We start from the raw sequence: 25,034 nt of genomic DNA on the forward strand, positions 1-25,034 counted from the left end.
CACCAACCAGATACCGGCTTCTTGAGGAAGCCGCCGCGAGTCCCCAGCGCCGTGGCGGCCCGGTTCGCCAGTGACGCTGATGGCGGCCCCGGCGGCGCTGGGAGAGGCCGGGCGGCTTCCCCGCCGAGACGGCCCGGTGCGGCTGGTGAGTACAGGCCGAGCGGCGGCGGCTGCGCTCCGTCCCGCCGCGGGGCGAGTTCGGGAGGGCCCGCGCTCCCTCAGTTGGGATATTCCCCCTTCGGCCCCGGCCCTGTATAGAGGCCCTTGCAAAGCCCTCCCTTCCCCTCGGGCCGGAGGCTCCCGCGCAGCGCCGTTACCCTCAGCGGAGCGATACCCGGCGGCTTGTGAAGGAGATAGGAGAGAAAGAAGCGAACAAATGGCAGAACGCTCCGACGCGTAGCTCCGGGGCACACGGACTCGGTGTTCCTGTCATTGAAGCGGCAGCTGGGCCCGCTCGCACGGGGCGAAACGCCTCAGCGCCCACCCGGCACGTCAGGGCTCGTGTGGCGGTCAGGCCGGTACCTGCAAACTGCCCGAGTCTGACGAGCACCTGAAGCTCCCAGCAGGGCAGGAACCCGGCGGATCCATCCTCCTGAAGCAGTTCCCAGTAGCACAGCTTCCCACACACACACAGTTTCAAAAAAGACAAAGCCCCTATGGCAAAATTGATTAAAATCATGTTGTTTGTTACAGCAACAGTAGGAACAAAATTCACAGTTGGACAATGAACAGTACAGCATGCACAAGATGTGATAATGTAGTGCATCTGTATTTCAGATTCCTTAAAAACAGAAGTGTAAACAAACTATTATTAGCTCCTGTGCTATGTTAAAGTGCACATGGAGCACAATTTAAATAACCTAGAAGGCTTAAGAGTCACATTAAGAAATCTCTATAATACAGACATACATGCTGCTGATTTATACAGGCACCATAAGTCCTTTTGGTTAGTACTTCATCTACTCAAGCTCATCAACACTATTCTTAACTTGAACCTTTTAAATAAGTGTATCACCAACACTTTATCTGATGAGGAGATAATAAATATTAGTAGCTTTAGCTTAGGTCCCAGGAACAAATAATGGCAACGCAAGTGGAACTGAGAAAACTAACCTGTTCCCTTTAATCTTAATTTTATAATCTTTAGATTTGTATTTCTCAGAGGTTATCCCTGTTTCAGATACGTTCCTATCAGGCACAGCAAGCACAGCTAAGATCAAACTGCTCAAACCAGAGCTACCCTTCAAGTAAGTGCTCACGTACTCCCACGGCTGGTGAAGTTTGCCAGGAGCCATGGGGGACTGGCCAGCAGACAAGTCCTTTGGTAGGGCTGACTAAAAACAAGGCCTGCCTGGGGTGTGGGGCAGCACTGTCCTGCTGGAACTCATGAAAATAGTAAAATATAAAGCCTGTTGAACTGAACAGTACATTTTCCACTTAAAAGTCATACTCTGTTTGAATGAATATACACATCTGATTTTCCTAATAGCATTCAGATGCTGTGCCTGTTTCTGGGGAGCTCTCAGGAAACATTCTTAGCACTATGTTTGTTAATGCTCTACTTTCAAAGAAGCAGCATTGCTTCTGACAGGGTCTTAGCAATACCAGGTAAGTATTCACAGGTAGGCCAATAGTCATATACAGAAAGAAGAATGGAACTCACCCAGCCAGCGAACAAGCACCCTACGCATGCAGCAATCCTTCCCAAAAGGCAGCCCCCCTCCAGTGCCTGGCCTTTACATGAGCCCAGGGTGGCTCCACCCTGGGCCCTGCCCTTCTGCTCACATGGGGAGCACAGGTGCACATTGATTGTGCTCCCTGGGCCAGCTACATCCCTTCACCAGGTGCTCAATTGCCAGTTTGATTTGTGACCTGTAACAATTCCCCTACAGTTAAATGTCTCCAAATGCAAAACACTGGTGTAAGCTTTTTTGCTTAGATTTACTATAAGCAATTATATAGTCTTATTTATAAAGTGAGATTAAAAGCTACACTTTTCTCTGAGTCAGTGTACATCAGCAAAAAAGTATTTGCTAGAGCAGCCTGTAGATACAACATGGTCTTTTTAATTTTATTTTGGGCTGCTGCTGCTTTGTGGTTTTCAGTTCTTTAAATATTTTTATAATTGACATTGTTATAAAGTCCCGGTTACCGTAGCAACCATTGTCATGATGATGAGTGACAGCTGTCAGCCTTGCAGTGAATTCTTGGTACTTGTGCTGTGAAATGTTTGAGTTGCCATTTCAGATACCATGTCACAAAGCAGGTGATGCGTCATCACAGCAGAAGCTGGAGAGGCCCTTACAGCTTTTTTTTTTTCTTTTTTTCCCTTTATTCTTTGGAACAAGTCTAATGCACAAGTTCTGTGCTGAAGAAAGAAGGAAGGAATCAGATATCTTTGGGGTTTTTTTTTAAATTCTCAGCAAGTGCTATCTCCCAAAAAGCACCATTTCAATTGGAAGACAAATTTTGAAGTTAATTTCAAGTTTAACCCTGTTCCTGAATCAAGGTAGAATAGATCTCTCTCTAATTCCTGTCACCTAGCAAGGAGAGTGAAGGCTGTGTGAAATCCAGTTCTTCAGAGCCATGCACAAACGAGACAACTGAGATGATAATACTTAGCACTTACACAACCCCAGTTCAGAGGATCTCACTTTACAAATCCTAATAGCTTTACTTCACAGTTTCTCTGATGTGGATATGTTTGTCCTTATCAGAAATATGAGGTTATTGAGGCAGAGAATGTTGAGCTCATCCAAATTTTAGCAAGTAATTTTTTTTAATTTTTTTTTTTGGAAGCCAATACCAAAGCCAATTCAGTTGATTTCCTTTTCTCCCTAAAGACTTGCAACTCCCCAAATACATTTTTTTTCCCCAAGTGTCTATAGAGGAGAGTTGGAGTGAATGAATGCACATCTCTGCACATCTGTACACTGTACATTGCCTGCAGAATTCATAATCTGCTTCAGCTCCTTATTGTGTGAAGCCATTTTCTGTATTTGCAAGACCTCTGTGAGGCATATGAGGTTTTAGTTGCTATGACATAATTTTTTCAAATTAGAATATTTATTCTAATAAAGTACGTATTTGAAAGAAAGCTTGTAAATCTCTGTTTACATGGCTACAATACCAATCCCAGTGTAGAACTTCAGGAAAGATATTTCTCACTGTAGTTTGTCTTTTCCTTTAGCATCACTTGACCTGAAACTAATTCTGGAGCAGCACTGAGCACATATGGTGATGAAACAGTGTTGCATAGATTGCTCTGATTACTTTTACAAGCTCTTAATATATTGTTCATTTTAACAGGTTTTGATTTTATCTAGATAAGAATTATCTTTCCAGCTAGTCTTTCCTTTTTAGCACTTGTGCTTCGTATGCCGCTTCCTAGCACTGAAGGACTTCAGGGTGGTGTTCCTAAGCATGCAAATGATGTGCCTTGAACTTTAAGGAATGGCATGCTTTGCATTCAAGATCACATTTCAGTTTGGTGCCTAAATCAGAATGTCATTTGCTGCCGTGTAGCAAATCTTGCCTCCTGTCCAACTGTCTCCCTGCACAGCCCCTTCTGCTAATGATACAGACTCTGAAGAACAAACAGCTGAAGATATTTCTTCTTGTGCTGCTTTTGTGACTGGGGCTTCTCAGTTGCCTGATCACGACATTGATAATTATGATTTTGAAGTGCAGATCCACAGAGAAATACAGGCATGCAATTTTTTGTTTGAATGAGTGAGGAAAAGGTACATAAACCCCCTGGTAGATCTGCTAATGAATCTTCTGTTGGGGGTGGGGTAAAGAGAAGAATCATGGATTTATTTCTTAGCCCTCTCATTATTAGTGGCCTCAGTGATGCTCAAGTTAAAGATGAGATACTGATGCTCTAAGCTGCTGTGTGCAAACATGCAGAGTTGCATTTTCCTCTTTCTAATTCCCAACGCTCTTTGTCAGCTTTGCTCCTGTAACTTTATCTGACCCTCTCTTTGCAGTTGCTGATTGGCCTGGCTGGGATACAGCGTGCCTGAAAATAGCTCTGTTCCCTCTATGCGTGCACATTGACAGGACTCTCAGAACAGAGCAGAGCAGAGTCCAGACCTGTGGCAGATAGAAAACTGCACTTGCAGGCATTGGTTTCTGCTCTGCAAGCAGTTCTTTGATAAGCAGAATACTGAATATTCGCTGCTACCCAGAATGCAGGGGCAGTACTTGCCTGCAAGAGAGGATATTTATATCTAGCACTTCAGCGTGGCAGTAAGTGGCTTTCTGAGTAAGCTTTGGATGCCTTTTATTTTCCTTGAAATTATGTAGCACCACAGTATTCTGAGCGTATTGTAGAATCATATCATAGAATCACAGGATGGATGGGTTGAAGGGACCCTTAAGATCATCTAGTTCCAACCCCTTTTCTATAGGCAGCAAAACCTCCTGCTAGATCAGGTTGCTCAAAGCCCCATCCAGCCTGAATTTATTTTTTTTTTTTAATGCTTCCAGGCAGGAAGCATCCACAGCATCTCTGGGCAATCCCTGGTGAGACATTCTGCTCCAGTGGCTTACCACCATCACAGTCAAGTTTCTTCCTAATATCTAGTCCAACTCTACACTCTTCCTGTGTAAAGCCATTTCCCATTTTCCTGTTGTTACATGCCTTTATAAAAAGTCCCTCCTGAGATTTTCTTTAGGCCCCCTTCAGGTACTGGAAGGCTCCTATAAAGTCTCCCCAGAGCCTTCTCCAGGCTGAAAAGCCCCAACTAACTCAGCCTGCAGGGGAGGTGCTTCAGTCATTTTGGTGGCCCACCTCTGGACATGCTCCAACAGCTCCATGACCTGCTTGTGCTGGGGGCCCCAGAACTAGGCATAATACTCCACCTGAGGTCTCACAAGAGCAGAGTAGAGGGGCAGAGTCACCTCCCTTCACCTGCTGGTTATGCTTGATGCAGCTCAGGGTATGGTTGGCCTTCTGGGCTGCAGGTGCACATCGTCAGCTCATGTTGTATCTTTCCTCAAACAACATCCCCAAATCCTCCTCAGGGCTGCTCCCAAGCCACTCTCTCTGCCCAGCCTGTATTTATGCTTGGGTGCTGTAGCACAGCAGTAGTGTTGTAGGTGACTATCGCAAGGATAGCATCTCCAGAATCCTTGGAAGAAGAGACTGTAGTAAAAGATTAGTAAAACCCAGTTGGCAAAAGCTGGCAAAAAGTCCTCTTGTATCTAGGAAGTATGTGTATGGTTTGGATTTATTTGCAAAGCTAGCTACTTCCTTGTTTGCTTGGATTTACCAGAATTGTATGTCCAAGTCCCAAGTTTGTGTGATATTAAAAAATAGAAACAAGAGCTATTAAATAACAAAAGATTTTCCCAAGACCACTCATTGCATAATCTTACAAAACCTCATTGTGTTTATATAAGAGAGAATACTCTGAAGAAAGGTACACATGCCCTTTGTTTTGGATCAGGAAGGATGTTTTTGTATGTGTGCAAGGAGTGCTCATTTGTGCTATGGGAGATCAAGGAGCATATTTGCTAGAAAAAAGTTGGGAGCTCCAGAGCTGCTTCCTAACTTTAATTCTGCTAGAGTCCCAGTGTGCTAAAATAAAAATGGTCTAGTTACTAGCAGCATAGCTCTATCAAAGATTGTGAGTGCTTGTCTGCAAATGGATGAATCATTACTGCAGGCTTCATTAGAGATTGGCTGGAGAAAGCCCCCATTGATAAGAAAAGCAAGATAAATAGCCATGGATAGCAGCTTGCTCCAACACCTGGCAGAATCCTGAGTCTGGTCAGCTTTTTCTGGGGGCTTACCTTAAAGGGACCTTGAGGTACAGGGTACTTAATTCATCTCTGTTTCCAGTTCTGGGGGGTAGCTGAGCTAATGGGATCAATTCTGAGTAAAGAGAGAGGTGCTGTCCTGTTGGAAGCACTTTCTGCTCCCCACTTTTCCTTTTAAAGAACAATTTGAATTATGTGACTTCCATAAATTTCTTGTCCTAAAGGCAGTGATACTGGGAAATTAACTGATTCCCTTTTATTTCCACAGATGGTGATGTAATAAATATAACCAGGTTCATCTCTACCTAGGAGACATTCTTCCCTGAGAAGCAGTCCACTTTTGCTGGACATGCTTACAGAATTGCGTAGCCATGGACCTCAAGGAGAAGTATCAGGTAGGTTTCCTGATAAGGATCATGTCTAACCTAAATGTTGAGTCCTTCTAATAATCTTCTATTATTTTGAGTCAAGACCGACCGCTTGGTGTTCGAATGTGACAATATAATCCATGGTTAATGCAAAAATTGAGACTTGACACTCATCAAGATGTTCTCACTTGTCTCAGTAGGTAAGGTCTGCTGTGAGGTTCTCCAGTGAGGCAGAGTGCTGTTCCGTAAGAGTCACCTCCTTTTTTATATCCCATTGGTCAGTATTCAATGTGGTGAGATCTAGGTATCTTCAAAGTGGTGAACAGACCTGTGAGTAGGGCTTTCAAGATACAATGTTGTGATTTCTTCATGCGCTCACAAGCTGTAGATTTTAATGGCCATTCAGTTTTGTTTTAGGCAATGTCAGATAACAGAAGTGATGTATTTGGGAAATTAATTTCCATTTGATGGATTTACACATGGCTTGGCCTGGCAGAGGCCAGAAATTGTTTTAAATATGTTGGGTTGCTAGTGGGTGAATACTCACTTTTCAGTTAGTACCCTTTACAGGGAATCTCAGTGGAGGTGAAAGGCTGAACAGCTTAAAGAAACAGCTCCAGTGCCTAGAACAAGTCCTTTTTAGGCTGAGACTGAAGCATCATGGTGGAACAACATAGATGAAGTATATCATAGAATCAGGAAATCATAGTTCCAACCCCCCTGCCACAGGTAAATGTGGTGGCTGCTTCCTTTCAAGAACTGAGACACTGATTTAACTGATTTAAGAGACACCTGCATGTGATCTTCAGAGCTGCACAATATGCTGAGACTGGAATTCTTTGCAGTACATGCCAGTTCCATTTTATACAGCTTGGCTATAATCCTTGGCAAACTATTGATATGGTTCCAGTTCTTCACCCTTTTCTATATGGAAGGAAAGTAATTGATGTAATGATTGCTTTGCAAGGCTGGGTAGGTCAGACAGAATCAGGACAGCACTGAAGCAGGAGCTATATAAAAACCTACTTACAAAGATGTTTACCTTCAACAGCAAAAAGGAAGCATTCCTGTAAAATGTGAGAGTGAGGGAAAGTTCATTCCTTCCTTGCTTCGAAAGGCCTTTTTGTTTCATTACCTGTCATTGCACTCAGTCCTTCCCTGTCTGCGCTATTTCTTTGCCGCTCTGTGGTACTGTACAGTTGGCAGCAAGCAGTGAGCCCCAGACATGGTGTATGGCTATGAAGAGTCTCTGTGACCTTTTGGTTTAGATAGGGTGGCTCAGGATGTGTGAATGCTGAGAGGGGCATTTATTGCTTTCTCTGTGTCTTAGTTTCAGCTGGGAAGACACGCTATCAACAGGAAAAGAGGGTAGGAACACCTCAGACCTGTAGCCATCCTATTTATTTTTAAGTTGAGCTTGAATTCAAAGCTATGGAGTCCCCTGGATGATTCTCCCAGAGTTACATAGGAAAGTCAGCATTCCTGGGGCTCTAAATCTCTTACCTCTTTCTATTCCCTTAGCTGCTTAGGTGTTCCTCTGTAGTATATTTTACAGCACTTTGTCCGATGTAATTTGCCATCTGTTTTTCCACAGACCCCTGTCTGTCAGCATCAGCTCTTTCTATGTGTGCATATGCTTCTCTACAGGCAGGCAACCCAGGGTTTCTGGCTTAATCAGCTCCATCTGATGAATGGACCATTCTTTCATATATCTGGGGCTATCCTGGGCAAACTTCCTTCTGTTCTTGTCTTTTTTCCTTTCTCTTTCTCATCCCCCACCCCCATGCACCGCCTGCTTGCTGGATCTGCGCAGCATGACTGGAAACAGGCTGAATTAATCAGCAGGCTGGTGCTTCATGCTGCTGCTTCTGTCTCATTCTCTGCAGTGCTTGTCTGTGTGCAGTCTTTCTCTCTCTCCTTCTCTGCTCTCATTTTTGGAGAGCAGCAGCAGTGCAGGTTGCTGTGTAAGTGGATCAGGAGTGCAGGCCAGATGCTCTTTAAGCAGGCTGGTCTCTGGATCACCCACCGAGGCAAATGCCGCAAAGTAAGTTTCTCTCTCTTAATGTTTAAATTCAAAATGGCTTTCCCTCTCTCCTTCCCCAACCTGCATCTTGCCTGATGTGAAATGCTGGTGTGAATAAGCTCTGCATGAAAAGCTTGGAGGTTTTGAGGAAAGAGGTTATAGCAGGAAATGAAGCAGTGAAGATTTTTAGCAAGGGAATGACTTGTTGTTGAAGGGGTTGGGGAGCGAAGCCTTGTTTTAAATCACAGATTTAACCATTGGACCAACAGGAGGGGGCAAAGATGAATTTAGCTGCTGACTCCTGCTTTGCTACTCCTCTGCCTTTTGATTTAAATTTGTCTATTTCTTTTATGTGCTTTGATCTGTGACTGCTGAACATCCATACTCCTTTTAAACATGTTTTGTGGTGCAACTGCTGGGCTATTTAGTACTTTTAGTCTTCAGAGTCTTCAGATAAAGAAGTGGGGATGGGAAGGAAACTAGTGAGAAGACGAAATAATTGCTGAAGTTCTGTGGATTTCTGAACATTACTTGTCTCAGGGAAGAGATTAATATCCTCTGGAATAAGCTCTGCATTGGCGCAAATCACTATAGTGTGTATCAAAAGCAGAATAAATATGGAGTCTTAACTGATCTCTGATCTTGGGGAAATACTGTAACTGGATAAATTAATTACAGATTTAGAATTACTTGGTGCAGGTGAGCTTCAGAGCACTGCATAAAACACCGTCTCATCCTGCTAGCAGCCTGGTGGAGCAGGTAACCATGGCTGGGGATGTGCTGCTGCAAACAGGACCAAAGAGTCAGACAAGCAAAGGTACAATTCAAAACAATAATGCTGCTAAGTTGCTACTAGCTGAGGGAGAGAGAAAGCGCTGAGCTTTGCATTACCCATTTAGAAAGGTTGATCGTGCCTGTTGGCATCTTACTCTGCTTCACAGAGGGCATAAAATTTGAATGTCATTGTGTGGTATAAAATAGACTCTGTTCCAAGCAAAGTGTAGTGATGATTCAGGCAGCCAATTAGTGCTGCTCTGGCCAGATATCATAGATCGTTCTCCTGCTGCTGTTTTGTTTTTTGCATTGTAAGCCTGCAGGCTGTTGGTGATGAGCAGCAGGGAGTTCGGAAGGCAGCTTTCCCACTGCAGCTCCTACAGGCACTCGGTTACCATGCTGTGGGGCCTCTTTTGTCCTGGGATGGGCGGGTTCTGGGCTACCTTTCATCCTGCTGCTGCAGATGGAGGAAGGAGACAGTTGTTGACTGTTCTCTATCCATTAATCTGGGCTGAAGACTGCTTTTTTCAATTGATTTGTGACCACCAGCAGTTAAGCTGTGGCTGCCATGCTTTGGCATGTATGGTCTGCCACCCCCTCTGATGGGACTAAAAAAGCTGCACTGTAGGTCGTACAGTGATGTATACAGTTATAATGATGTGCCTCATCATAAGCAAGAATCTGACTTTATGTTACACATATGTATCTGGTGAAGGTGTTCCTTCTCATGTGCTTTTGAAGCTGTGAATAGCACTTATATTTCATGAGGTGTGATCAATGAATTAGGTTAATAGTGTGAAAACTATTACTGTTAAATTAAAAACTGCCTTGTTTCTGCTAGAGCAATGCAAAATAGCTCTCAGAAAAAGGAAGCAGATTCTCTTGCACAGTTTCCTGCCTCCAACTGTTGAAATCTGAGAAGCAGTTGAGTCCAAGTGTTGAAAAAGGGGTCTTAGTGTGTGTGTCCTGGAGAGAGGGAAAGAATCTGACAGCTTCCTACTAGGGGCTTCCCATACCACTCTGAGTCAGAGAGGTGGAATTGCAATCTATGAAAACTGAACCTTCCAGCACATCTTCTGTTTACTATTCACTTATCTGTTTTAACAGCCCTTTTAAAGTCAGTTATGTTGAAATACACAGTAATCTTGGTGAGAACCCCTTATTCTGCAAGAGACCAAATCCACAGAGGGCAAAATGTATCTACCACTGTGTAAGGTTGAATAAGCGTGCATGCCTGTAGGAGCCGTGGGATGGGTGAGTTTTATAGTGTAGAACATATATTTGTGCTCCAGTGTTTTTTAATGAATGTTTGGCACATGGTACAACAACACATATCAGTGCATACTGATACAACAAAAAATATGCTACTGTGGATGTGTGATGGTTGCATGAAAATAGGAGGAATTCAGGATAATAAAACTTTGTGCAGGAAACAGACATGACTAGATAGCGATGCTCAGGAATAACTTTTCATTGTAAGAGAAAATTCAGAAGGTAAACAGTGTTTTCCTAAATGCAACCTGAAAAGGCAGGCAAGGCTGTTGAAAAAAACTCCTGGGGAGGACTGGGGTTAGGGTAAGGGCTGGGGTTAGGGTAAGGGCTGGGGTTAGGGTTAGGGCTGGGGTTAGGGTAAGGGCTGGGGTTAGGGTAAGGGCTGGGGTTAGGGTAAGGGCTAGGGTTAGGGTAAGAGGGCATGGGGTTAGTTGGTGTAGGGCGGGGGTTAGGGAAGGGCTGGTAGGGTGGGGCTTGGGGTTAGGGTAAGGCTGGGTTAGGGTAAGGGCTGGGTTAGTGTAAGTGGGTGTTAGGGTAAGGGCTGGGTTAGGTAGGGCTGGGCGTCTAGGTAAGGGCTGCGGGTTAGATAAGGGTCTGCGTGTAGGTTCAAACGGGCCATGGGGTTTAGCTGTTAAGGCGGTGCTTGGCGGTTAAGGGCTTAGGCGCTGGTGTAGGCTTATGGTTAGGGCTGGGCGTGTAGGGTTATGGCAGGGATTTCGGGCCGATGCCTAAATGATATTTTAAAGAGCGGCTATCAGCCATTTCTTGACACTTCTGTTACAGTTTCTGGTTGAGTCATCAAAGCAAATAGATTCAAAGTGCAAGGTTAGTTTCTAGTAGAAGTTCATCAACAAAAACACTCATTTATGGAACATGAAGAAATGTGCAAACCAGAGTTGAGATGCACTGGATGTGTGTGCATATAGCTGAACAGCAGAGCTGCTGCAGGTTGAGAGTAAGGTGGATTTTGCAGTGCTGGGAAGAGCTTGTGGCTGCAATAGCAGGAAAAGCTGCAGATCCCGCCTGAACTGTATTTGCTAGAATTTGTGTCACACTAGTGGGAGCTGCAGAGGGAAGCTTCCTGCCTGCTTTGTGTTCCATAGGTCTGTACTCTGTAAACAGCATGATACACCTGAGCATTGCTAATTCACTGTCACCTTCAGGGTATTTGTATTAAAGCATGAAATGCAAATGAGATCTTCTGTTGCGCAGTACTGTGGTATTCTCAACAGCCACCTGCCTGCTTTTCCTTGTTGATTCACTTTCAGTGATCTGGTAGACCCAGAACCTCTCAGCAGTCTTGGATTTGAAAGGAAGGTAAATGCTCGTGTTCTTATCCTGGAAATACAAGCATTTTCCCTACTTTCATGATAATCAGAAACTCATGGCAGCACTGTCCAAATAGCACTCCCTTGGTTTGCATCCTCTCACGCTCGTGCCTCTTTACTGCATATGCTCCCTTCAAGCCAGAGTGCCGCACCACTATCTTCTCACAATTCAGCACTAATGACTTCAGTGCTTTCTCTTGTAAAAGGATTTGTTGATGCTGGAGTCATCTCCTGAACTGTTGAGTGGCCTAGCATTTACATCTGGGGGATTTTGTAGGCACAGAAGCAGAGTTTAGAACCAAAATTTGTAATTAGCAGTTGTAGAAACTGGACTCCTCTTTTTGAGCATTGCGGGTATTCTACTGCATAGTTGTTAATTATGTAAGCAAAATCTATCCTGTATCAATAAAATTTCAGTGTAACTATCTGTGTTATTTTGTCTCTACGAGCTGATACCAGTTCAGATGTATGTAACCTCAGAACTGAGCAGTCTCTCTTAGTATTGTCCCCAGCCACTGCTTAGAACCTTATTTTGGAGAAATGACTTGGTGTATTGAGTATATTGGTGCTATAATTCCAGCCAGCAGACACAAGAAGAGAGATGATTTCAGGGAAATGAATAATCAAACTGGTTGTGATGAGTGTGGGGCATTCACAGTGGGGTGCTCAGTTAGCCAGCAGAAACAAGCTTAAAAAAAGAAAGAAAATAGGAAAGTACTAAACAGGTTCATTTTTCTGGAACTTCAGGATGAGATGACCTCAAGTCTAGGCCTTACCACAAAGAAAGCCCTTATGATTTTGAGAGACCAGTTGACAACATTACTGGAGGGACATCAGAAGGAACGGAAAAAAGTGACTTCGTGGAAGGTGAGACACCAAACAGCACTAGGTTGGATGCTCATTTTCCCCTTCTCAAAGCAAAGTTGATGATTAACTGAAAGTTGGCTACATTTCCTCTTTGACTGCTGCTGCAGAGTTTACAGGTTTAGAACTGCCAAAGTCCTTGGGAACAAAGCAAGGAATTACCTAGGGGTACATTTCTCAGCACTTTTCTCAGGGCTGCTGATGTGCTACAGGAGCTTAGTTTCAACTATGAAGGATGTAACATCTTCAAGAGCCACTAGTGGCAGTGTGTACAGGAGAGCTATATCAAGTGAAGAGGAAGAGAAGTGGAACTCAACAGTCCCCCTTGTCCTCCGTTTTTATCTGCTACATGCATTGAATACAAAGCGCTAGTGTTTATTCACACTACTTAAACGTTAAACATGTTTCTTTCTAGATACTGACAATGGACCTGGCACAGAAGTCTTTTAATTCTTCCAAGCAAGACTAAAGATAGCAATGTGCACCCAGACTCCCCAGCTGAACAACCTTTAGTGCTGTAGCATTTGCATAACTGATCTGGGATGCATTTTAATTCTAAGGGGATTTACAAAGTTGTGTTCACCTTGGAGTGTCTGTGAACTGCTGACTTTATCTTTCTTCAACTTTTTTTAATACCTTGCTCTGTATTTTATGAATGCTGTCTGCTGCTTTCCTTTTGTAGGAGGCATGGAGAAGCAGTTTTTTGTACCATGGTAACCGTTGTTCCTGTTTCCACTGGCCTGGTGCATCTCTGATGCTTCTGGCAGTGGTGTTGCTGCTGTGCTGCTCTGGGAGCCAGCCACAGGGAAAGTAAGCAAAAAATCATTTACTAGTTGACTGAAGCAAATAGTAATTTTGCATCCTCTTGACTCTGTGTATGGCAGACATATCATTGTCTCTCATTCTGTGTCATCATGAACATGTTCATACTGGTAATTCTATCCTTCTGCCTTCCACAAAACTTCAACTAACTTAATTCGACTTCTAATCGACCCATAGAGCATCTTGTGCTGTATGAGAGCACAGTCTATGTGATTTTCTTTCTACAGTTTTCCTATGTCTTAAAAAATCCTGAGACATTAGAATTGTTCAGGAGGGTTTTGAAAGTAGAGAAGTTACTGGCTCATAAGAGAAACTACTGTACTGTTGCAAGAGCTGTAACATGTTTGACTGTATTTGTAAGGTTGTTTTTTAATTGAGACAGGTCTTTTCAAACTTCCCTGGTGTCATTATCTTGAAGAAGTGTTGTTGTGTCTTCTCTGCTGTTCTTTTTAAACATGAGTCTTTGGGATGTAAGAATAAACAATTGAACAGATGTGCAATTATCTCTGTGGGTAGCAGGCAGCATACTTTGCTCATTTACTCAAAACTCCACAGCTTTCTGATTTCTTTTATTTTTTTGCTGTGCAAAGCCAAGGTGCTGAAGTAGTTAATGCATTGGCACTCTTCCTCCTTCTCCTCTTGGATCTCTTCATGATTGGACGTCAAGAGAGGCTGAAGTGCAAAGAGGTGGAGAGGAGACTTCAGATGATCATTGATAAGATAAATGGTGAGGCCTCATTCATTTGTATGTCATTTGGATTTGTGTTCGTTCCACACTGGATTTTTCTTCAAAACTTGATCATGTGTTATGAATTGGGCTTACTAGCCTTGCCCTGTGTTACACAGAAACAGCCTATAATAGCTATGTCCTGTATCATGTCTGTCCTGTGGAATCGCTGTTTCGAGCTGTGGTGTGGCCATGCGCTTCCATCTGGTATGCTACCAGATAGGTGTGTGTTGTATCTGTGCTTTGGAGTAATTAAAATCCCAAATTTCTTACAAAAATATCTGCCTTGCTACACATGATGAAAGAAGAAAATGTGGGATTGTGCTACAACATAGAACAAAAGGAAATAAATTGCTGTACATAAGCATCTTCTCAATGGGGGCTTTTGAACTCAAGGTGGTAGTTCATTTCAGTGTGGCACCTTTAAGGACATTCCTTAGCATTTTCACTGTACAAGTATGTATTTAATGTTACCATGTGACAGTGTTTAATTGATTATATGGGCTGGAGCGGGGGGGAGGAGGGGAAGCCAACAAGGTTAAAGTTCATGGGCATGGACCAATCTTAGCACTGGAGGGCCTGTAGCCACCATGAAATGTAAACTGATGTATGATTGGCCTCTTCTGAATTTTATCGCGTAATTCCTTCACAATGTGTCTTTCAGATACACTTGACAAAGAGGTGAAATGGCCAGACTCCATGTACCCCGATCTCCATATGCCTTATGCCCCATCCTGGTCCCTTCACTGGGCATACAGGGATGGTCATCTTGTGAACCTGCCTGTAAGCCTATTAGTAGAAGGAGATGTCATTGCTTTGAGGCCAGGCCAGGAGTCGTTTGCTTCTCTGAGAGGAATTAAGGTAACTTGCTTGTCTTAGTTTCCTGGCCTTTCCTTTTCTTATTAATACTCTAAATCTCAAAGTATGGATTGTGGGAATGTTTGATTCTTCTGACTTTTTAAATGCTTTGAATAACCAAGTGTGTTTTGTTACTTCTGAAGGTCCACAAGCATTTAATTTTGCTTCAAGTTTGAAGCAACGGTTTAACTAATGAATTTTTGAGAGCTGAGATAGAACTGTAACAAATGGGTATTGTCACTTGTGGTAGGAGAAATCCTGCTGGACTAAACTTCCGGTCCCCAGAAGCAGGATTCCACTGAGGCCCCAGATGAGCAGCCTTTGGCTCACTGACTTTTTTTCCTAGGATGATGAGCACATAGTTCTGGAGCCAGGAGATCTATTTCCACCTTTCTCACCTCCACCCTCCCCAAGAGGAGAAGTGAAAAAGGGACCTCAGAACCCTCAGCTGTATCGCCTGTTCCGTGTCTTGAAGACTCCAATAATTGATAATGTCAGGTGGGTTAAATACTGTGCTCAGTGGCTTCAATAACTTATCTTGGTCCTTGCTGGTGTCTTGTATCAGGAAAAAAATGAAATTTTACCAGTACAGCCCAGGAATTTCCAAGTATGCTTTGCTGTTTCTTCTGTATTACCTAGGAGTACCCCAACAGTAAGATTCTTACTGGTTGTCTTCACTTGTCCTCCTTAGCTGATAGTTTAGGCTGATATTTAAAAACCTTGCATGCTAAGTATTACTATTCAGTTCATTACTTTCCAAGTAAATTTGAACAATGCAGGGAGGTTATAGATTTCATGCATTTGATGGCAGAAATTTGTAACCCTGTTGAGATTATTTTAAATCTCAGAGATTGAGACTGAGGATATAGATTAATTGATAAATCTCTGGTCAGTGGCATCTTCTGTAATTCAGAAGCCAGGATCTTGAGGTAATTATAAAATCACTGCATCCTTTTCAACTTGAAAGCAAGGCACATTTTTGGGAAAAAAAGAATAATAAAAAAAGAAAGATGTTATCTTACTTAAAGTTGTTGAATCTTGGTTTCTCTTTCAAAGGCTCCCCTTAGCATAGGCTGAAGACAGTTTCTTATCTATGAAAAGTGCAGGGCTAGGATGTTGTTTCCTAAAATTGCAAGCTGTTTTCCATTTTTTCAGGTGGTGTCTGGAAATGGCATTGTCACGTCCTGTGACAGCCCTGGATAATGAGAGATTCACTGTGCAGTCTGTGATGTTGAAATATGCTGTCCCTACTGTACTGGTAGGTCTCATTTCAAGCCTTTGGTATCGAATATAGCTGTGTTTTGTCAATAAAGATGAAGAATTTGCAGCCATCAACAGGAAATTGTGGCCCAGCTCTAACTCATGCAGCTAAGTGTGTACCTTAAGTAGTACGGAGGAGCAAAAATACTGAGCTGCCCATCTGTGAGAGTGAAGAACTGCAACAACAGACCAAGTGTATTCTCCAGATTTTTTTTTTTTTTTCCCAGGGCTGAGAATGTTATAAGGAAGCAAAAACTTCTTCCTTACAAGTACTAGTAATTTGCTGATGGTGTCAACTCTGAATTGCAGGCTGGCTTCCTAATCACCAATGCTGTGCGCTTCATTTTCAAAGCTCCTGGAATTGCTTCTTGGCAGTATACTCTTCTTCAGCTACAGGTAAAGAATGTGCTGAGCTCCTTTCCACCCCAAAGCACCCCTGTGGCAGTTCCCTCCATCAGCAATTTGCTTCATGCCATGACAGCATCCTGTGTACACAGTGCCTTGTACACATCATATCCAAGAGCTCTCAGTGGTGAAGAACAATAACTCTATGCTTTCTGTTCCTCCTGTACTGTTCTTTGTTTTCTCTTTCTCTCTCGCCATGTATGTTTATATCCATATATCTAAATACACATATATATTTGCCTATATGTATGTGGCATATTTTTCTTTTAAACTCTAAGAGCTAATGCCAAATTCAGCAAAAAAGAAACCAACAACTATGAGTTGATGCAATTTATTCATAGCCTTCTTCATTACAAACTCTTAAGGGTATATGTGTCTCCCCTTCTGTGCTTCTCCCTGTATTGTGTTGCTTTCAGTGCATGCTGTCTCTGTACTTCCTGCGGTTGCCTTTTACCACTCCACTGTGGTGGAAAAGAGGTTATATGACAGTTCTAACTTCTTCTTGTCTCTGTGATTACTTGTGATCAGAGGTTTTATTTTTTTCAGGTGAATGGAGTCCTGCCCATCCTTCCGTTGCTTTTCCCTGTCCTGTGGATTCTTGCTACAGCCTTTGGAGAAGCCAGAGTCTTGGCCCAGATGAGTAAGGCCTCATCCACCTCACTGGTGGGTATCCACATCAAACCATTGCAGAGGAAAGGGCAGGAGATGAGAAAGGGCTCTGTGAAGCAAGCGCAGTGAATTCAGCACATAATCAAAAGACCTTGTTGGATCTTTGAGTGTCCTGGCTAGGTCATTTCCCTGAGGCACCACATGGCTTTTTCTCGCACAGATGTTTCAGTTTTTTAGCTTGCCTACAGATACATTCTGTATCCCAAGAGTGATAGGAAGATTCAGTGATTCCCTAAATCTCTTTAAAGCATGTGCTTTCTATCAGCTAAATGTAATCTATCAGAGGAATCAACATGGAGATGAATGCTACATGGCAGCCATAACTAGAGAACATTAAGCCTTGGAGAAGGAATGGGATACATAAGATCCTTTCTTGTAACCTGTGGGCTGAGCAGCCCTTTCTTGAGGCTCTGAGGCTTGGCTTGCAGACCTAGCCTTGCCAGTGGGTCAGAAAGTAAGGCAAATTTCTGGTGACTGTTCTGGTTTGGCAAATGGAAATCCGGTAGTCTGATAGATGTGTAATCCTGAACTGGATATGCTGATGGGTGTCTCTTATTTTCTCCCAGTGGCAGTGTTGGTGAGGTGCACTCTGCTGTTTGTTGTCTCTGTTGATTTCTGTTAAGCCTGTGCTTGAATGGAGTTTCTCTCTCCTTCATGTCCTTCCTTGGTCTCTGTGGTCCTGGTTCTGTGTTTTCTATTCTTTGCCCTACAGGTTGTATGTGACTCAGCTGGGAGGGTGAACTCATGCTTCCCCCTTCAATGACATTTTGCACCTTCAGCATCCCTTTTCAGTGTTTCCTCCTTTCTGCATTTTCCATCCTTTCTCAGCATCACTTTGTTACTATCCTTGGAACCATCTCTTCCCCTATATACCTTGCTGTTTGGCTGGGAAAAGCCAGAACTCCTTAGCTTCCATGCTTCATCATTCTCAACATACCCACTTGCCTTGTTACTCTCATTTGTACCTGCATGGTGCTCTTATGTATCTTTTTTTTGTCCAGGCAACTAATTCTGTCCAGCGAGTTCTTTTTCTGTGACATCTCAAATGCAGTCCTCCATCTTTGTTGCTGCAGAAAAAACACTGTAGTGTGCCATTCTCACGCTTCACTATGGAAGTGTACATTTGGCATCTCTATTTCACCCTTTCCTTCTCTCTTTTCAAAATGTAAGACCTTCTTCCTCTCCTGTCACTTGGCCTGTGTGACACTTTTCTCCACCTTCTGCTCCCTTCCATCACATTCAAGCTCTTTCTTTTTTCTTTTTTCTTTCTTCTTTTTTCTCTTTCTTTTTCTTTTTCAGGCCGTAGGCAACTCTTATGACCAGTTAGTCATAACTGCATGACAGATACCAGTGGCTGCCCCAGAGGAGCCCCTGCCTCAAGTTTCATTACTATGGTTGGATTATAGCAGCATTCCTTTTAGAAGGGGATTTGATGTTGGTTTGAAAATATTCCTTCTGCTTCTGACAGATTGTTTCAGTAATGATTTAGTATTAAAAAGTGACATTCATATGTTAGTGTTTTTGTAGGATCTGATTTCCAGCCCTTGAAACTTAATTTCCTTTGTCTCATAGATTTAAGAGCAAAACAATAAAGTTTCTGTCTGTGGGAGCTGCTCACAATCCCTTTTACCATGTCTTTGATTAAGTAAACTATTGAAACACCTTGAGTCACTGCAAACATACTTGCCAACTCTCTGATGTTTGTTTTGGCTTTCCTCTTAGCTTTCTCCAGTGCTTCAGGATCACTGTAGAATTATGAATCTCCACAATCCATAAATATTCTAGTAGCAGTTGTGCTTAATGTTCCCTTGTTCAAGGGAGTTCACAGTAGAATTTTTAGCTGTTGCCTTAAATGGCTAGCTGTTGTTCTGCAAATAATTTGCAGAGTTACTGCTTTCTAAGATGGAGTCTCATTTTATTTAGTACAAATTTAATATTTTCTTCTAGGAATGTAGATTTATTTTTGAAGTGCTGCTGTGCATATTTTTGCTTGTTTTCTGAGCAGTCCATACTGTTGAGTAGAAATGATCTGTTCTCTTTAATATCTGATCCTTCCCCAGTATTGCTTGCAATATCATTTGCAATTCCACTGTTTTCATCAAACAGTGGATTGGTGAACTTGTTAGTTTTTTGTCAATTTTTATTTCTGTTTTCACTCTTTCTCAGAAGCAGACATTGTTATTATTTTTAGTATGGGATCGTTGCTTGTTAAATTTAAATAAAATATTGCCAACAGTTCCTAGTTATCCTTTGAGGTTTAAATATTTCTGATAGATTTGTGTTGGCTTTTTACAGATGTTTAAAGCTGATTTCTTCCTAAGTAACATATATATGCATTATTATTTGGATTATTGGTTTTTATTTTTAGTATGTACAAATTTAATTGCCATGTTCATCTGTGCCTATAAAACTGCTTCAATTTGAACTGTTTTTCAAATTTACATCTTCTGTGGAATTCTTTTATGCTCACAGTTTTTCCATGTAATTCCACCACCCCATGGTAGTGCTCTGCAATAAATTATTCCTTTTTGTTTCCTATCCACAACCCATTCAAATTACCTCATTCCTTCAGCAAGTACTTGCTTTTGCAATCACTCTCACTTAGTTCCTTTCTTTTAACTGACCTGTGTCCTTAAGAAACAAGTCAGTCAATACTGACTTTCTGTCTTAAAATAACCATCCAGGAAGATGTTCTGCTGGGTCTAATTGCTATTATTATTACTACTTTTAGGTAACGACTGCATCTTCTATGATGTACCAGCACCAAGCACTTTGTTCTTCACACAATGACACAGTCCATTACAGATTTAATTGCTTAGAAGAATTTATTGATCTGTCTTGGTATAGTACTCCTCAAAGGGCAGGACTTTTGCTTTCTTCTCTCTAAAGGCATAGTAGGGAAAGATCTTCTCCATGACACATTTCTGAGCATAATTATAGTAACTGGTCTCTTTTCTTGCTGCAGCTTGCTAAGTTTTCAGAGGACACTCTCAGCAGCTACACAGAGATGGTATCTTCTCAGGTACTATTATTATGAATTGTTTTCTTACATCTTTCATCCTTTCCCTTCCTTTCTGATCCCCTGCTTGTTCCTAGAGCCTTTTCTGCTTGTGCTAGTTGTCTGTTGTCACACTTTTGCTGCTTTAATTTGCTGTGCATGCAGGTTACATGTCTTTCCCCTACACCTGCCCATGTAGACTCTGCTCTTCTGAACACAAATTGAGGCAACTTTAAGTACAGCTGTGCTTTTCTGAATATTGCAGATGATTTGAAATCAGCTTTTTCTGTCCTGAAGAAAGTGCCTCTTTCAAGCCCTATTACAGGGGTAAAATAAACTTCTGTGGTGTGTGTCAGAAAGAAGTATTTTACTTTTACTAGAAACACCTACTTCTCCAAGCCAGAACTAAAGAACAGTGCGAGAAGTGGTCAGCATCAAGACCAAATGTGAAAAGGGGAGAGTAGGATGTTCATGCTAAAAGTCTTATCCTGTTTCAGAGGCTTGTTAATGAGCTTAAGCACATTACTAATCCTTCAAAATCTGGGGCAAATAAACATTCAAAAGAGATGTTTTCTGGGGGAGGAACTGCACCTGGTTACTCTGAAAATTGCATCACCCAGATTAAACTGGTAGGCGGAAGAAAGGCACTTTGCTACCTATTCTAGCATTATGATTCCCATTTCCATAAGGAAGCAGACGAACTCCAGAAGCGAAAAATCCTACGTACCATAAGGATCAAATTATATCCCCTTGCTCCTAGCCACATAGAGGAATGCACACTGAGACATGTGCTTGCCCTGCTGAATATTTTCCTTCTCTGCTGGTTCATCATTTAGCTGAGCTGTTTTTCAGGTACTGAAATGGGATTGATTTGAGCTCTCCTTCCCATTATATAAGATCCTTTTCTTTCCTTTTGCACCCATGTAAAAACTTTACCTACAAGAAACTGGTTTTAACAAGTGTTTTATTTTTTTTCCCCTCGTGCTAGCTCTTGCATTCAGCCTTATGACTGTACTAACCATTAGGATCTAAGGAACTAGATCTAAGGATCTCTGAGGGAAATGCTCTGCAGTGACAGCATTCCAGAGCAACAGCTAAAAAGCAAAAAATATTGTAAGGCAAACCTGGTTTTGCTGGCTCTAGTAATACACAGAGAAAAGTCAGGTGTTTGAATTGATTCCTGCCACCCAGACCCCCTCTGGAATGTTTTCATGTGGAAGATACAGGGTGCCACCATGACATTTGAATTTTGCAAAAAAAAATCTCCATCCTTCCATTTATTACTGCATTGATGCACTTCATTTATTCTTTGTGGGTAAGGAGTGCCTTCCCCTGAAAATAACAGCACCGTATTAGTTAACTGGTTCCCACAAAGACTGATGTTTAGCTTACGGTGTATCACCATGTTGAGCCTGAAAGCAGGTAATGTCATACTTCTTCCTTCTCTCCCCTTGTCTTCTCTGAATGAGTCTTTAATTAGATGATGTTCTGTGCTTCCCTTGGCAGGAAATGATACGCTGTATCTGGAGCCATTTCTTGTGTGTTTTAAAAGGCAAATCTCCAACACTGAGCTTCACCTCCAGCTTGCTCCATAGTCTGGGATCTGTCACTGTGAGTACTGTTTGGCTGTCAGAAAGAGAAGCCCTAAGTAGGAGCTTCATTTGCATAGATCATGTAGTCCTTACCTGAGCACAGGCTACTCCCATCACCATGATGGGAGTAAATACCCCTCAGTTATCTTGCTGAAGATCTTAAAATTGTCATGTCTAAGCAGAATATTGACAGGCTAAAACAACAGTGAGATATACTCTGTGCCATCTAATACGATGTCTGTATGGTTTACAGCCTTCTTCTGCTAACTCCTGAAACAGGTTCAGTAGTTGCTTCCTTACCACGGGTTTCATGCCTGATTTTGTAGTCCTAAGATAAAATTGGTATTAAACAACCAATATGTCCATGTAGAGTGGGAAAATGTCAGATGCTGAAGATTCTTAAGACAGAAGGTTGATGGAGGAGAGACTTATCTGGCCTCCTATGTGTTTATTCAACTTGATGATATTTGCAACTATGTGTGAATGCTTAGATGCATTTTTCACTGAAATTTTGCATTCTTGGGGTTGTTATGGGATATTCTAGGTGCTCTGCTGTGTAGACAAGCAGGGGATTCTCTCCTGGCCAAATCCTAGCCCAGAGACTGTTCTGTTCTTCAGTGGGAAAGTGGAACCACATCATGATAGCCATGAAGATCTGACTGATGAGCTCTCTACACGGTCTTTCTGCCACCCTGAGATGGACGATGAGGTGAGGGATATGTAACCCATAATGTAGCATGTTAGCTGTAAGCATAGTATGACTGACATACACAATTTGGTATTACAGAAGAGTCTTTTTGCTTGTGCAGAATTCTCATGACCATAATTCTTTGTTTATAAGATTAAGAATCCATGAGGATGAGTTCTTATAGCAGTCATAAAACAACATTTTTTCTTCCCTTTCTCTCTGTCCCCACTTCAGTACATTTTGCATATTAATCAGAAGTGGTTCATGTTCAACTACTGAATCACAATTCATTTTGTTGGTTTCTTGCAGCCCCATGAAAGAGACGCTTTGCTCTCTGGCCCCTTGGCAGACACAGTCCATGTGACTAATGAGCAAGAGAGGAACAACTGGTCTAGTGACCCTCCAAAGGCACCTGATGCCCATACCCACCGAAAGCCAAACAGCAGAAGCAAGCATCCCTCTGGGTCCAATGTGAGTTTTAGCAAGGACACAGAGGGTGGAGAAGAAGAACATACTCAGGTAAGACATATAGAAGGGGCACACCGTCTTTTGTGGATCTATTAGACAGACAACCCTATAGAGTCTTCTGTTTGGGGAATTTGAGAGTTCGCTGGGGGATTCTGGGTTCAAGCTGTAATCATTGTAACTAACTGGAATTTTCCTATCTGTTGGACCAGGTTGCTGGTGACACTGAGGCAGTAACTTGTGAGGCTGAAGACTTTGTATGTGACTACCACCTTGAGATGCTTAGCCTGTCCCAGGACCAACAGAACCCCTCTTGCATTCAGTTTGATGACTCCAACTGGCAGATTCACTTGAATTCCCTCAAGCCTCTGGGTCTGAATGTGCTGCTCAATCTCTGCAATGCCAGTGTGACAGAACGCTTGTGCCGTTTCTCTGACCATCTCTGCAACATAGCCCTCCAGGAAACTCACAACACTGTGCTGCCTGTCCACGTGCCTTGGGGCCTCTGTGAGCTTGCCAGGCTAATAGGTAAGGAGAATTCAAATGTGTGGATAGAGAAATCAGTGCTGCCCATTGATACTTAATCCTTAGAAAGCATATGCAAAATAATTTCCCAGTTCTGGTTTCTGAGAAGGTAGAATTACAGAGCTGACTCTGTCATTGTTAGGTTGCCAAAATAGTCTATTAAGGATGGCGCTTTGGCAAAGTAAAAAATGCCATCAAGGATATTTCCAGCAAGCCTTGTCTAGGTTTGGTATTCTCCTGGTTTGAATCTGAAGTTTTTGTTTGGGGACAAGAATAGCTCCTAATGGAAAGATAGATGCTCTGTCACAGTGCTTTACCAAGAGAGGGTATAGATGATGTTGGGTACCTCAGCTAATTTTATAGATGAGAAAACTGAAGCACACAGGTGCTAAAATGCAGCACTAGAATTATAATCTGAAAGCTTTTGAACTCAATTCTGTCCTTGTTCTTCACAGTTCCTTTCTTCAATGAATCAGAAGCATGAAAGTTGTAATTACTAGTAAAATCTAGTCCTTCTGAATATTTTTTCATCATAAATCTTGGAACATCTTGGCGTACGTGCTTTGTGAGCACAGATCAACACTAGGGAAAGTCAAAATGAGAGCAGGCAAGATAGATGGCACAGAAGCAGGAGACAGGAATATTCTTTTGCATTGGTTAGCATCTAATTTTTTCCTCATATTCATTTTTCAGGTTTCACACCAGGTGCCAAAGATCTTTTCAAGCAGGAGAATTATTTGGCCTTGTACCGCTTGCCAAGTGATGAGATGGTTAAGGAGACAATGCTGGGGAAGCTTTCATCAGTCACCAAGAGAAGACCACCCCTGAGTCACATGATTAACCTGTTTGTGAAGGACACCACGACCAGTAAGGCTGCCTCTTTCTTTGTGTGTTCACCTAGGTCAGGAGGATCTTTTTCCCAGAGAAGCTAGAAAATGTCATTCTGGAACAGCTTGGAGTCCCCAACTGGTGATAGCCTTGCTCTGCCTATGATCAGTACAGATAAGTTCAACAAACTTAAATGATCAGTGCTATGGAATACTGCAGGAGTGGATCAAGGAACCACTATTTTAACAAAGGAGCAGTTAGTATGATCTCTCTTGCCTGAAACCTTGTATGTGCGTTGCTGAATCATTGTTTACCTGTATGTCAGGTACTGAGCAGATGTTTTCACATGGGACAGCCGACATCATCCTTGAAGCCTGCACAGACTTTTGGGATGGTACTGATATTTACCCCCTGTATGGCTCTGACAGGTGAGCATCCTTGTCATTTGGTGCATTTAGGGACTGCAGCTAAATTGCAGCAGTAACCTGGTCACTTGGTATTAAAAGCTATTTAATAGAAGCTTGAAGTAGGTTATGAACATAAGTTGTGTCTGCTTATAATGAATTGTTATGATTATAGGAGTATAAGAGATGATGAATTAGATTTCTACTGCCATGCAGTAAAGTCATCTGGCAGTCACATAAAGCATATCAATAAGTGTGTTCACGGAGTGCTGTGTTCTTATTCATCAATCTGTCTAATCAGTATCCAGCAATGCTCTCCACTGCTTCTGTTGGAACACAGCCCTGCACCTCACAGAGCATGTTTTTCTAGCTACCCAATTAGTGACTTCCGTATCAAA

General features: G+C 42.4%; 1 protein-coding gene across 4 annotated transcripts in view; it reads left to right on the forward strand.

Annotated features, from left to right (window-relative positions):
• Positions 1 to 11: 11 nt before the first annotated feature.
• TMEM94 (transmembrane protein 94) overlaps positions 12 to 25,034 on the forward strand; it is a 37,191-nt gene continuing 12,168 nt past the window's right edge. The window contains exons 1-17 of one of the 4 annotated variants that reach the window (XM_015880263.2): positions 12 to 145; positions 6,035 to 6,161; positions 12,279 to 12,398; positions 13,078 to 13,205; positions 13,808 to 13,944; positions 14,609 to 14,805; positions 15,149 to 15,300; positions 15,958 to 16,060; positions 16,372 to 16,458; positions 17,014 to 17,130; positions 20,102 to 20,158; positions 21,641 to 21,745; positions 22,271 to 22,435; positions 22,724 to 22,933; positions 23,092 to 23,407; positions 24,098 to 24,271; positions 24,558 to 24,660. In XM_015880263.2, the coding sequence (XP_015735749.1) occupies positions 6,138 to 6,161; positions 12,279 to 12,398; positions 13,078 to 13,205; positions 13,808 to 13,944; positions 14,609 to 14,805; positions 15,149 to 15,300; positions 15,958 to 16,060; positions 16,372 to 16,458; positions 17,014 to 17,130; positions 20,102 to 20,158; positions 21,641 to 21,745; positions 22,271 to 22,435; positions 22,724 to 22,933; positions 23,092 to 23,407; positions 24,098 to 24,271; positions 24,558 to 24,660 (2,195 nt within the window). In that variant the 5' untranslated portion in view covers positions 12 to 145; positions 6,035 to 6,137. Of the gene's footprint in view, positions 146 to 5,774; positions 5,817 to 6,034; positions 6,162 to 8,019; positions 8,179 to 12,278; positions 12,399 to 13,077; positions 13,206 to 13,807; positions 13,945 to 14,608; positions 14,806 to 15,148; positions 15,301 to 15,957; positions 16,061 to 16,371; positions 16,459 to 17,013; positions 17,131 to 20,101; positions 20,159 to 21,640; positions 21,746 to 22,270; positions 22,436 to 22,723; positions 22,934 to 23,091; positions 23,408 to 24,097; positions 24,272 to 24,557; positions 24,661 to 25,034 lie in introns of those variants that run through there. The other 3 variants (XM_015880264.2, XM_015880261.2, XM_015880262.2) reach the window with 3 other exon arrangements.

Source organism: Coturnix japonica, chromosome 18, assembly GCF_001577835.2.
Source record: "Coturnix japonica isolate 7356 chromosome 18, Coturnix japonica 2.1, whole genome shotgun sequence".
In the NCBI taxonomy this organism is placed as follows: domain Eukaryota; kingdom Metazoa; phylum Chordata; class Aves; order Galliformes; family Phasianidae; genus Coturnix; species Coturnix japonica.